We start from the raw sequence: 14262 nt of genomic DNA on the forward strand, positions 1-14262 counted from the left end.
GAGAAGTGTGATGATCCAGACTTATTGACTCTTTGATCTCGTTCTCTTCCAGACAGATTCTTAACTAATTTAGAACCCATATTGTATCGCTCTTATCACCGTGCCAAAAAAATGCCTCTCCGGACTTGCGAAACCGATGGGTGCAAGGATCCAGCAGAGCGTGGCGCTGGTAGCTGCATCATCTGTGCTAGACATTATTGCGTAGAGCACAAGAAGAAAAGCTATCATAAATGCCCATCAGAGGTTAGTCAGAAGTCAGCGATGGATTTGGATGGTGACACTGATTGATCAGCAAGAGTGACGAAGATAAAGAAGTGTATTGGGCAGCATATGACTCTGCTAAAATCAGACACCTCGCCGCACTACTTGACAGGATTAATGTCAATGCCATGGAAACCATTATAGGTCAGGTTCGAGGGGTCAAATGCCGCATTCCAGTTCTTGACGCTGATCTCGATCAAGCTGCCAAGATCGAAATCGTCTCGTCTCAAATGGGTGGACAGAATTGCCATGTCGATGCAGAGTTTGAAGACGGCGTGACTTGGATTGTAAGAATCCGACTCGCCAATCCAACTCTGCCTCCACAGAAAGTACAAGATGAGATACTTCTTAGTGAGGTTGCTACACTCAAATTCTTAGAGCAGACAGCCGTGCCTGTTCCCAAAGTATATTATCACCAACTAGAGTCTGAAAATGATACCGCTGGCGCTTCATTCATCGTGATGGAGAAATTACCAGGTAGAGCTCTAGAATGGAACGAAACCAACAGCGAGCAACGGGAAAAAATAATGGAACAGCTTGCAACCATTTTTTTGGAACTTGAAAAATATCCTTTCGAGAAGACCGGCTCCATCGTCTCAACCAATTCTGGATTCGACATTGGCCCCCATGCCCAACTACCTTTTTTTGAATCTCCAATATCACGGCTTGGTCCATGGAGCGATTTAGATAATGCTTACTCGGCGAGAATTCAACAACAGCTACAGGCAATCAACAGTAAAGAAATTGCCACTCTTCCTGAGGAGAATAGAGGCTATTTTCAATGGCTACTATCAGCTCTCCCGTCTCTATTGAGTTCGACGAAGAGTGCAACAGGCCCTTTCTACCTCAAACATTTCGACGACAAAGGTGACCATATTCTCATTGACGAGCAATATAACATTACCGGCATAATTGATTGGGAGTTTGCGTCCACCGAGTCGAAAGGCCTTGCATTTAGTGCTCCTTGCATGATGTGGCCTGTTGGAGAATTTTACGATGGGAAGAATGACCTTTCACGGGATGAGCTGAAATTTGTACGAATCTTCAAACAACGTGGCCGTGAAGATATCGCGGATATTGTTCTTGGAGGTCGCCCGTGGCAGAGGTCTCTTTTCTTCCTTGGTGGGTTGCCGAAGGAAAGAGAGGAATTCGATGGATTGTTTCGTGGTCTGCAAAAGTCTTTTTTATCCATTGTGTAGTGGTAAAAGTATCCGACAGTTTCCGTACCCAAGTCTCTTCATCTTAAGAAAGAATGTGAAGAACGAAAGGACAAACATGAAGTCGAATTAAGATTGAGGTCCATATAGCGTTGATCACTGGACCAATGAGCCTGCTTTGTTCATGGACGGTGGGGTCAAGTTGCTGCCTGAAAAAAGAGGAGATAGCATCGATATCGAGCCTACACTTCTCTTGTCACAACATTGGCAGGTAGATGGAGGCCCATAGCAAAGACCTGGTATTCGATCGATCCGTCGTGGCAAAATGCTCCTATCACTTCCCGTCGAGCTACAACACAGAATAGTAGATTTCATCGACCCCCAGGTTCTAATCGCATTCTCATCCACTTGCAAACAAGCACGCACCATATCCCTAAAACGTCTCGAAGAACACAAAATCTTCACCAATCTCGTCCAAAGAGAACTCTTCTCTCTATCMCCCGCCAATGTCCAACTTCCCGCAACCGAGGCGAGTTTCTTGAGATCGGCCGGCTCGCCTGGGCTGTTATATGCTCTTGCTGAAACGCCTCGTTTGGCATTGTTCCTCAAAGACTTGAGTTTTAAGCATCATTCGCGCCCTGACACAGGKCCTGTTGCTCCAGAGCGTGCTTGGGAAGTGATTGGGCAGCTCGTTAATGCATCGTCAATACTAAGAGATGAGGACGAGGTGCATGACTGGTTGGATGCAGTCACCAATGGGGTTGGTGGCGCCGCACTGGGTCTTCTCCTCAGCCGGTTGACACGGATCAAGAAAATTCAGTTTGATATCGGATTCAGAGATCCGGTGACTCCATACGTTTCAAGAGCTGTAAGCAGGTTGGCAGCGAGGTCACGGAGCGGGTTCCTTGATCAAGGTCTCTCGCAGCTGACTGATGCGAGGTTGAACTTCATCGATGACTCTGAACCTGATCCTCATCCGGATTTTGACGAATCCGATGACGAAATAGAAGAAGAACAGCGAGAACGTGTAGTTATTCCAGAGGATCATTTCCAGCAACTTGTGCGTTTATTAGCGTCCTTGACAAGATTGCCGAATATGCGTCATTTATCGCTCATGGACTATGTCTCCCAGCCGGAGACTGAAGACTGCAACGCATTCATTGACTGGGACGACGCCAACGACCCAGAATATCCCATCCCAACATCCCCATCTCAGCTACAATCCCTTACAATCGACCGCGGCAACATATCCTCCCAAGACCTATCCCGCATAATCGAGCACTGCACGACTTTTAGCTCATTCAGATACATAATCTTCCACACCATGTACGTGTTCGGGCGCTATTGGGAAAACATCCCCGAAGTAGATCCTATACCAGACATGACGCTCGAATCCATCTGCGCCACACTAATCAAACACGGGAAATCTTCTTTACGGCATCTGCATCTGGAGTTGTCAGATTATGGCGGGRTGTGTGGGTGTCGGCATGATCCATGTCTGAAGCCGTACGGGCAGTACATGTCCATTAACCCATGCGCGCCACAGACCACGAACTGGCGATGGAACGAGTTTACGAATTTGGAACGTCTAACTCTTGACATTGACCTCTTCAGCAACGCCAAGGGGGGCTGGCTCCCATTCGCAGAGACGCTGCCTACATCAATCAGAGAAGTAGCGATACTCGCCCATCGCTGTCCTCCAGGTGCCAACAAACTCGATTTTGAGAACATGTTCCGCGGTTTCAGGCCTCAGGCATTTCCGCACTTACGCTCTATCAACGCATGGCATCGTAACTTCAAAGATTCTCGAGACATCGGGCACAATGCTCCCGACCACATATTGCAAATATACAGTCACGCGCTCTGGGAAGCGGACATACCGACTGAGAGTATACGACAGTACGAATTAGACGATGACTACTTCAAACAAAAACGCAAAGAGCATTTGGCGTGGGAGCGAGCCAGTGGGATGAACAAGATGGTGATGTTTGGATTCAAGGAAGGGGAGTTGTATGCGTTACCGGAAAGGGATCTAGAGGGGTCGGTGATGTTTGGGGTGTATTATTCGGTTGGGATGAATATAATGGATTGGGGGAATTTGTATGTTGGGCTTGCGGTGGAGAAGACTTGGGATTAAACTGTGCACATGCCCTTAGGTGTATACAATAGAAATAACTAACAGAAGCCTCCTCATCCTTACATTTTGTATCCAGGAATCTAACTCGATACGAAACGGAGGATACTTTAGTATACTCATATAATTGATCATATTTGCTCAGAGCACTCCCTTTTACTCAATTGACATGATTTTGGGGGTAACTCGTGTAGATCAGGGCGTGGTCGTAATAACAAGACCGACTGACTAGTGAGTTTATCTTAACCTCAAAACACAATTTGATACGTCAGGTGTATATTAATTGATTAACTCGAAGATGTCGACTGACAATTGATAGGAAGTCCCAGAATGCAAATAAGTCATCATTAGAACATCACAAGGAGCAAACTTCTATTAGGTCAACCGATCAAATTTACAATGACAACGAGCAGCGATTGATGATACAGCACGGAGGAAAGTCGTAAGGCAAGAAATGAGAAAAAATAAAAACCCTAGTAGCGAAACGCAGAATCATCACACCTGCGAACACCTCACTCGATGATAAGAGAAAGAGAATAGAAAAAATGTAGCACGAAGAGGAGAGGAAATGAAAAAGATACATGAAAAATGCAGAAACCCATCTAAATCGCGGAATCATCTGCCGTTCAAAATGAAAGCCATATATGACCGCCTAATGGAGACCAACGGGGCTTCGAGAAAAACCATGGTATCGTGCTCCTGGGGAGAGCCCAGAAACGTATCAATGAAATGCGTATCAGAACAAGAAAAAGGCCGCAAATGATGGCCGAAGCAGAGACCTTTGCTAGACGCCATGCGTGATATGGATCGAAAAGCATCCAAGAAAAAAGCCAACGATTCGTAGTCAATAACAGGAAATAGGGAATCATATGTCCGGATGAATGGATGAATGGACATTCGAAAATAAAAAAGCAAAAGCAAAACTCCCAGGGTGTGAGATGAAACATGAACAAAACCGTAATACGCCAATTACCGATTTCCCCCTTTTTGTGAGAAAGAAATGAAAAGCGGCAGAACGCAGAGGTAATAGCAGGAAGATCTCTACGCAGTGCCTTTATGTCTTTTACCACCAACCTTGGGGCTTGCTCTGACTTTTGCAGCACCGGTGGGACCAGCTCCATTGACTTCAACGCCATCGTCACCCTCGGTTTTCACAGTGCTGGCACGTCGGCGCTTGTTGGAAACATTAGGGCTCGTGTTTGCACTGGCACCTTGGCTGCCATTTGCTGCCAAAGAACCTTGGCTTTGCTGAGGAATCATTCCAGGTCCCATGAGATGGTTTTGGGCCGGACTCGGATGGGCGGAGTGTCCCAGATGCGGAGAGGCTTGCGCCCCGGGCAAGCCCATATTAACGACAGATGGGGAAGCGAATTGAGAGGGTCCGTTGAGACTAGGCGTACGTTGACCTTGAGCCTGAAGAGCGCCAGGATTCATCCCTGATTGACTAATCAATGCGGTCACATCTCGAAGCAGCTCATTGGCACTTTTATGGGGGTTGCTGGCACTGTGACTGATCAGGCTAGTCATATATGACAAAGGTTCTGCTATCTGAATCACACACAGGCAAGTCAGTTATTGAGTACGTCTATAAAAACCTGTAAGTCATACCTCGAGGAAGCACTGGACGCTATGCGGAAGTCCGTTTTCGTTCACCAATGACTCTGGAGGGGAAATGATTGGCGGGGCCAGCTGTTGTTTCTGCATCCTTTTGCTGGCATTCTTAGCCACACGCGGGCTCGGCTTTTGATCAATCGGTTCCGGTTGTTGGAGAAGGCTGCGGGGTATGAATTCTCGAAACCCTGTTACCGAGATATCGACCAGATCAAACTTGTAATCTGGATTCACAAGAACCTTGAGCGACCCATTGACGAAGAGCTGACAGTCATTGGCAAACCAGTAAATAAAGCTAGCCTTGGGGCTATACACCACACGATAACCATTTGAAGGAACGAATTCTTGCGTGGCTTCCATGTGCGTTTGTATCCGTCTGATGCCATTATTGAAGAGCGTGACGTAATAACGAGGCAGAATGGTTGCGTTGACCTCGAAAGACTTGGATCCAGTTCCTGCTGTCAAGACACCTTGACGCAAAACACCCCAAGGTTGACCAGTCATTGGCTGAAATGTAGTGTTGTAGTATTTGTTTACAACTTCCTGCCAATAAACAAGGTCGGCATCTTCACCATTACTCTGCACAAAAAATAATCAGTGATTTGTTTCTCACCGTGAAGCACTGTGATATAACCTACCTGGAATGTGCTTAGGGTCTCAAAGTAGCTATTGACATAGTGTGTCAATTGTCCTTTGTTCTGCAAAAAGGAGTTCATGCTTGCTGCACGTCTTTGCTGTTCTATCATCATCTGCTGCTGCAATTTCAACTGCTCCGGGGTCGCCATGGCTTGTTGTTGCTGGTTTAATTGGGCTTGCTGGGCCTGTGTCACTTGTGGCTGGCCATTCTGCGGCTGCGCTTGGGGCTGCTGTACCTGCTGTTGCTGTTGGTTCACTTGAGCCTGTTGTTGTGACTGTTGCTGAGCCATTGCCTGCTGAGCTTGTGGGATCTGTTGGTGTTGAGGGTTAGGCGTCGACTGTGGTGGTTGCGAACCCTGATGAGACGGAGGTTGTGGGGTTGAATGTTGTGGGGGGTTGGATTGCTGTGAAGGCGTAGCGCTTCCAGGAGGTCCTTGGGGGCCCTGTTGTGGTTGAGGAGTGACGCTCTGAGGTGGTACGGCGGCAGCTCGTTGTTGCGGTGTATGCTGGCCCTGTTGACTGTTTGCCTGTGCTGCTGCTTGCGCTTGTGCAGCGGCAGCTTGAGCTTGCGCCTGAGCCTGCATGGCAAGATACTGCTGTTGCTGCTGTATATTGGGAGGCATATGCTGCATCTGTTGCTGGAAGTGCATCATATTGACCGGGCCACGCATGTTGGGATTCTGCATGGCGGATAACTGGGCTTGGTTGAGGCCCTGTGTTCCTGCAGGCATCGAGACCGGTATACCACCTGCATGGTGTTGCTGCTGTTGCGCCAAGTGCTGCTGCTGGAGCATTCGCTGTTGTCGGACCATGGCTTGTTGTTGGAGCAATTGGTTGTTATTCGACACATCTATAACACGGTTTAATTAGAACATGCGTCGTAACACACTTGGCGATGCTGTGGATCACTTACTCATCCCGTATGGCTGCTGCTGAAGGAGATGCGCCTGGGCAGCTGGGTTCAAGTGTTGCAGAGCATGTGCGTTTGGTACTGGGCCACCGGGGCCAGTAGTCGCGCCTGGAGGCATACCAGCCATCATGGGCCCAGGCTGACTCACTTGCGGACCACCAGCAGCGGAAACGCCAGGGTGCATGTGTTGAACCATACCAGGCTGGACCATATTCGGGTGCTGGGGTTGGGCCATTGGATGGCCAGGGGGGACTCCAGGGTGTTGGGGAATGCCTTGATGGGCAGGAAACGGCTGGGTCATCATCATCGCTATTCTAAAAAGCCCTCAGCCACGCGAAGGCTTATGAGGACTATTCCAACCGAACCCGACGATCACAACTGCGACGACAAAGGCCTCCCAATGGATTGATGCGACGTGCGTTGTTTCTAGTAAGCAAAGTGAATAGCTAGCGCGATAAACCAGACAGTCGATGGTATCAAGGTGTGATAGCCAGGACACGACAGGCTTGCGATGAGCCTGGGTCAAGACGGGCCAAGAACAGATATACTCAAAAGCATCGATCACGACCGGAAAATCAGTCGCGTCTCGTAATTAGTCGGTCAGGCTGGGCCTTGGGAGGTGGGCACACGCTAATCCGAGCCGAGAAGGAACGAACGACGGCGGAAAGTAAATCGGACACAACGGGTGAAGGATATGAGCCAACAGCAGGTAAAGAGAGTACTTCTTTGGTTATGCTGAGGCCGGAAGGCCAGAGAGAATCCAGCTGACAAACTGCAAAGACTGGGAGAGACTGCGAAGGTTTCGGGGAGGGGCTAGTTAGGTAGGGGCTGGCTGGCTGGGCTGTTAGGTGGTCCAAGAACGGCGCAACGGACACCGGGGAACCTCAGATCACCTTATGTAGAGCAGTCGCGCGCTCCAACAGGGGACAGTCTGCGGTGTGGCGTGACCGACAGTGGTCAGGTTGTCGTGTACTTGTGTCTGGCCACCAGCTGATTCAAGAAAAGCCAAAACAGAGCGAGATTTGGAGGACTTTTAGGGAGAGTCACGAAAAGAGGGAAATTCCAGTATCCTGGAGGAAGTCGCACTCCGGCCTACGCACTTGCCATCCCGTGCGTTGTGTGAAGCACGCCACGCTGTAACAGGAAGTCACGTGTTGTCACGCTAAATTTTTTTGTGCTTCCTTCCTTTTTCTGTTTGTATTTGTCTCTTAATTTCTTCACTCACTTTTTCTCACTCAATTGACTGAACAACACAATTACTATTCTCTTTAACTGCAGGCCAGTCTTATTGACAGTCCCATTGCACCAGGTTAGTACATTGCTTTTTGCCCAACTCTCCACTGCATACTCCATCTCAAGATGACAAAACCTCTTTTACTTCTTACCTCTCTGAGTCGCCCTTGAAGAGATATTCGGGCCTTCCTTTCCCGGTTGGCCTGCTACTTGCCAGTATACATTGTCTGACTATATGGATTATTGTCCCATCTATTCTGCTCGCATTCATTACTTGAATGACATTTGCTAATATTGTACGACTATTAGGTTCGATGATTCTCTTCAGCCGGTGCCGTGGGAATACAGCGATAACGGTCATTTTAGGTTGACCTAGGAGCTATATTCGTCTGTACCGCGGATTGTATATGTACAACCACATACTTTTGTCAAAGCAGATGGTTGTCGTTGTGTTGGCGATTCCCTACGATAGTTAGATGTGGTAGTCTATAATTACACCAATGAATTATGCTCATACAGAGACATTGAAGTCTTTCCCAATTACTTGTAGTCCACTGTGGTATTTTTCGTCTAGACAATATATATAAGTTATAGTAAGCCTCAGGTGTCATAGGCCTGAGGCCGTCATACGTCAAGATTCCGCAGATCATGTTCTTGGCACTCTGTCCGTCACTATCCCCAAAGTGGTTAGCGTGCATGTGTATCTAATGTTTAATCGGATTATTAAATATTTCATTCGGGAGAGATGACCATTACTACCGTTCGTTCAACACTCCCACCCCCTTTCCCTTTACATCTTCGGGTGCCCTTCTGTTGCGTACTTTGCACTTGGTAGCAGAAACAATACGTCCTGTCAATCAATTGCATTGTTTCTGCCAATTGTCCCGAGCCGGTCTCGCCAAGTCGTTGCCATGCAAAGTACGCTACTCCTTCCTTCCCATATCGTTCGGTCCTGTCGCTTAATCGCTGGTCGTCGATACGCGCCCACCTGGTCGGTCTCATCTCGTCATTTCCACCAGTCTCTTTTTCGTTACTCTCAGTCATCTCCCGAGTCCAATGGCGCATCGGACCCAAATTCCGATACCCCAAATGGTGTAAAGCCTTTCGACGTGAACGCACAGCCTACGGAACATGCTCAAGACTCTACCAGCGCGAATCAGTCATCTGCCAGTCGAAAAAGTTATATTTCAGGTCTTCGTCGGACATGGAAAGATAAAAAGCCCCCACCCGAAGTTATATCGACCGCCGCTACAATTCCTCAATGGTTTATAAACAGGAACATTGTCACATACCACCAGGCTGTCAAACTGCCTCAACAGCTGATTGTTCAATCTTACGACCAAGAACAACTTTCTTCGAAGCAGACAACACCCACGCCGACGTCGCCACCATCCGAAGATGTCACACCCCCTTCACAAGAAAGTAACTCGGATAAGCTAGAAAATAGAGAAAGCGAGAATGAGGGGTCCAGTAGTGATGCGCCTGAGCCAACCATCATCAATGGTCGTTATACAATAGATGGCAATGTCTGGTCCAGACTGAGACTTTCAGTCAGAGCAGGTTTTACAACCCCTTCGGCGCAATATCTCAATGATCCAGCAACGGAAAAGTCGCACATCCTTCTTCAATACCCCCATAGGAAAAACGAAACGAATATTGATGTTATTGGTGGAAGCCTGTTTTTGCATGCCGTGGTTCAAAGCTTAGCGAAGCAGGAAGAGGCAGATCTGGTAACACTGAACGCGCAGGATATTGCTCGGCTGTGCAGTGAGCAAACCCGCGCGGAAGCTAAAGCCTCCTCGTCGATACGCAACCTAGGGTACGAGATCTATAATACCTGGAATAAAGAGCGCCGACTGGACACGGAATCGCCATTCGATAAGGAGGACGCCGGCGACGATGGTGACTCTTCAATCTCGCTTTCCGGAGCCCGTCCGCATATACTGCCTATTGAGGTCACGCTGCCAGATACCCAACTTCCCAATTGGCTATTGTCATCTTTCGGGGGCGGTGCGGACAGTACTCGCACATCCCGTACAGAGACCAGTGCATGGATTCGTGTTATTAATCAGTTAACGTCTATGCCTTTACAAACTCAGCCTATCCCCATCGACAGTACCACTACATCAGATAGTGAGAAGAAGTCAGACTCGTCGCCAAAAATGATAATTCATATACAAGATTACGTGGAGTTGATGCAGACTCGAGAAGGTTCGAAGTTTCTAAAATTGTTGCTGGATGCAATTCACAGCCGTCGGCGCCTAGGCCACAAAATCTTACTCATCGGGACGTCTGCGGCACATCGAGACATATCCTTTAATAGGGAGATGCCACCAATCGTTGAGCGGGCAAGGCTTTACCTTGATAGCTCAGCTAGGCCCTTCGCTTCTCCTATCGCCGTCTTCCCCTCGATGGATCCGAAGGAACTGAATGTCAAACTCGCAGAAGATCGGCGGTCTCGAATCAGAGATATCAACATACGTCATCTACAAGATATGCTCCGCCTGCGAGTAAACACAGACACAACCCCCATAGATGACAGCATCTTCGATACAACCTCATGGCCCGATGACATAGACGCCACCCCACATTTTGGTTTGGATAAAGATTATCTGGGGTATACTCGTGTACACAATCTAAGTTCAATGATCATGGGTGCTGTGCAGCCAAACGAGAAGTTAACCTTTGAACACATTCGGTTGGCGTTCTCAGCCGAGACCAAGCATAGAAGATCCTATGAAAATTGGTACTCACCTTCCAAATCTTCAGGACCAACAGCTTGGGGGACCAGTGAAAAACCAATGATCTCGGAGTTCGACGAAGGGCTTAGAGCTTCGAAACTGGACATCATTTCACATTTAGAGTGTAACAAGTACGAGAAAAAGCTTTTGAGTGGTGTTGTCGATGCGGAAAGTATCCGAACGACATTTGCTGACGTTCATGTGCCCTCTGAGACGGTTGAGGCTTTGAAGACATTGACTTCTCTCTCTTTGAAGAGACCAGATGCGTTCACCTATGGTGTGCTTGCATCTGATAAAATTCCTGGAATGCTGCTTTATGGCCCGCCTGGAACTGGAAAAACATTGCTCGCCAAAGCTGTGGCTCGAGAGAGCGGTGCAACCGTCTTGGAGGTCAGCGGATCCGACATTTATGACATGTATGTTGGTGAGGGTGAGAAGAACGTCAGAGCGATCTTCACCCTTGCGAAAAAGCTCAGTCCGTGCGTGGTCTTCATTGACGAGGCAGACGCCATCTTTGGATCTCGAAATCAAAGCCGAAGTCGTTTCTCGTCTCATCGAGAACTTATCAATCAGTTCCTACGAGAATGGGACGGTATGAACGATATGTCTGCTTTTATCATGGTGGCAACGAACAGACCCTTTGATCTCGATGACGCTGTCCTTCGACGACTTCCGCGAAGACTCTTGGTGGATCTACCTGTCGAACAAGATCGAGAAGCCATTCTCAAAATACATCTGAAGAATGAGCAGTTAGAGCCGTCGGTTGATCTTGCAGATTTGGCTCGACGAACCCCATTCTATTCGGGATCTGACCTTAAGAATGTCTGTGTAGCTGCTGCTTTGACGTGTGTCCGTGAAGAATTTGAGCAAAAAAGTCTGCATACAGGCGACACGCCGTACCAATACCCAGAAAGACGTACCCTTACCCAAGCACACTTTGAGCGCGCTCTGGAGGAGATCAGCGCATCGATCAGCGAGGACATGTCTTCGCTTGATGAGATTCGCAAGTTTGACGAAAAATTTGGCGATCGCAAGGCCAGGCGCAAGAAGAAGGCATCTTGGGGATTCATGCCTCTAAACGATACCCAAGCACCGTTGGATACAACTCGCGTGCGTACTTGATCTTTATATGTCCTTTGTCCTATTTTGACATATGGGCGCGATATGTAATGTACCTATAGACCTGTATTTTTACTTTGTGTATTATAATGTCACATATTATATTTATCAGCTTGCATGTTCGTCTCTATCCCTAGTATTATATACGCGATACATCATACAAGACTCGTAAGTTGTCTGCATACCAGTACGGAGTACTTCAGTACAGACCATGCGTATACATACCATACAACGTACAGTACAATATTACGATTCGTATGTAATAATACAAATACACCCGAAGCGGCGCCGGCGCTGTGGTCCGGGCGGGAGCGATCCAGAGTCGAATCCCTCGTCATGACAAGCTTTGACTTTGACATCAACTGACTTTTCTTCATTTATATATATGCTCTCTTTACCCACTCTCGCTTTGTCCACAACATCGATTATGAAGAGACTATCATACGATCATTAACGCCCTTAGAGGGTGTACTTACCATTCTTACAGTCTTCATACAAAAAGAACAGAGCACTTTGACCATATTCACAGTGCACACGACCGCCTGCCCTTTTGCTTCCCCGCTTTTTGTAAGCGATCCGGCCCAACAGCAACGCAGCAATGGCTACCGTCCCGTCTTCCTCTCCGACATCTGTCTTCCCATCTCTTCGGCGCAAATCAATAAGTAAAGCGGCAAATGCAGAAGCGAAACAGAAACGAGAAAACGCCGTGCGAGAAGCGAAACAATACGTTCGAGATGTAGTCCGTACCGACTGGTCGTTTGAGCCGCCTTCGAATCTGTGGACGGTCTCGTCGTATGCGGATTTGCCGATGCCAGCTGTAGCTGCTCCCGCTGCTTCTGTAGTCGCGCAGACACCAACGGAAGCGCAACCCGCGATTGAGTTGCACCAACCAAACATCGCGCAATGGCGTATTCGGGAACCTGCAAGCTCCGAATCGGATTCTGATCTTGATCCGGCATTGCGCAGAGCGATTGAAAGTCACAAGAGTCGAAAGGGAGATCCGTACCGCTTTGAGAGTCCGGATGCTATCAAGACTTCGGTGCTGGAGCGGGGTCGAAGACGTCGAGCAGATTTGGAGCAGGAGATGTTGTGGAATCCGGGACTGCGATTCTATGTGGAGAGACGAGATGCATGGACTGGGGCTAGGAAGCGGCGGGATGTTGAGCAGGGAACGACCAAGCGGCGGCGGGCGTTGATCAATATTCTATCGAGAGAGCGGAGCAATTCGAAAGCTGTTGATTTGAGCGGAAATGCGGACGAGAAGGTTGGATCATTGCAAGATTCGACTTCATCGGAACAGCAGTCGAGAGACTTGCTTGAAGATCTGAGTCTGTCAGAAAAGAAGTCGAGAGACACCCCTTCAACAACCGACAACAACACTTCAAATGAAGACTATGGCCTGGACGGCAGCACCGGCGACGACGGAGACATCGAAGATTCCGACGATGACCGTAGTTTCGACTCTGACGAATCCATAATCCCGGTCATGGATTCCTTCATAGACACTTCCAACCCCGTCAGATCGTCCATATCACCAACTTTGTACCCCTCATTGTATAGCAAAGTGATTGTCCAAGGTCTCACACCTACAATCCCCATCAACTTAGCAGACGTCACAAAAGCGCTAGTCGCAGGATGGAAAGCCGATGGTCAATGGCCACCGAAACCCACCGTTCCGCCTCCCGGGTCTGACGTCCCTGCTCGGAAGAAGGGTACCAAAGCACAATCATCCACCAAGAACGACGAGGCTACAGCATCTGGCGTTGTTGGACGACCTACTCATGGTCGAAAAACGAGTTTCAGTAATCAAGCGACCAGTGCTGTGAAAAAGGTGCTGGGGTTATCAACCCACTCATTCCATTTACGACGATCAAGTCGCAGTTCGGCTAATTGCGACGGTTTCGCGGATCGATCGTCGATAGCGGATTCAGTTCCGACTGATGTGCTGATGGTGGAGGAGGAGCAGGAGCATGGGATGAAGCATCATCCTTTTGGCTGTTAAGCTGAGAGAAGCTAGCAAGCCCTGGTTGGGTAGGCTCTAACGCAGACATGAAACGAGAAAAAAAAAGCATGATTGAATCGATTGACGGATACGATTATCAGTATGGTGATTATGCAATGTAGGCATTATCCTTATATAATAGCAGTCACAACTTGAGTACGTTGATAGGCACAAGTATGTATATCACCTATGAACCTTGACATTCTCTATCGTGCTACACACCTATCCAATCAATGCTAGCTATGTACCTACTGATAGGTAGAAAGCGGCTCGTCCTTCAAGTCTTCCTGCTGTCACTCTTCTCGAGGGATCATCCACTTGAGAGCCCTAGACCGCTCTGGTCCAAATGCCATCCGCACCTCCATTATACAACGAGTGTAATCAGGGGTGAACGCGCCTTTCAGAGGAGTCATAAGCACTAATACTACATATGGTTTGAGGTAAATGACTCTAAGAGA

The 14262-nt window shown here is 48.2% G+C and overlaps 4 protein-coding genes across 4 annotated transcripts; 3 read left to right on the plus strand and 1 right to left on the minus strand.

Moving 5' to 3' along the window:
• Window positions 1–111: 111 nt before the first annotated feature.
• BHQ10_002869 (uncharacterized protein) lies at window positions 112–3555 on the plus strand (the record flags this gene model as incomplete). The annotated part of the gene is made up of 4 exons (XM_040875061.1): window positions 112–243; window positions 297–1383; window positions 1784–2478; window positions 2551–3555. The coding sequence occupies 4 exons, from the start codon at window positions 112–114 to the stop codon at window positions 3553–3555; spliced, it is 2919 nt and encodes a 972-aa protein (XP_040731373.1).
• A 1038-nt stretch (window positions 3556–4593) lies between these two features.
• BHQ10_002870 (uncharacterized protein) lies at window positions 4594–7013 on the minus strand (the record flags this gene model as incomplete). Its single annotated transcript, XM_040875063.1, has 4 exons — window positions 4594–5100; window positions 5161–5742; window positions 5802–6649; window positions 6713–7013. 4 exons carry the CDS (start codon window positions 7011–7013, stop codon window positions 4594–4596), a joined length of 2238 nt encoding a protein of 745 aa, XP_040731374.1.
• A 1840-nt stretch (window positions 7014–8853) lies between these two features.
• BHQ10_002871 (uncharacterized protein) lies at window positions 8854–11805 on the plus strand (the record flags this gene model as incomplete). Its single annotated transcript, XM_040875064.1, has 1 exon — window positions 8854–11805. One exon carries the CDS (start codon window positions 8854–8856, stop codon window positions 11803–11805), a length of 2952 nt encoding a protein of 983 aa, XP_040731375.1.
• A 595-nt stretch (window positions 11806–12400) lies between these two features.
• Window positions 12401–13804, plus strand: BHQ10_002872 (uncharacterized protein; the record flags this gene model as incomplete). The annotated part of the gene is made up of 1 exon (XM_040875065.1): window positions 12401–13804. One exon carries the CDS (start codon window positions 12401–12403, stop codon window positions 13802–13804), a length of 1404 nt encoding a protein of 467 aa, XP_040731376.1.
• Window positions 13805–14262: the final 458 nt, after the last annotated feature.

This window comes from Talaromyces amestolkiae (genome assembly GCF_001896365.1).
Source record: "Talaromyces amestolkiae strain CIB chromosome Unknown scaffold4.1, whole genome shotgun sequence".
Lineage (NCBI taxonomy): Eukaryota > Fungi > Ascomycota > Eurotiomycetes > Eurotiales > Trichocomaceae > Talaromyces > Talaromyces amestolkiae.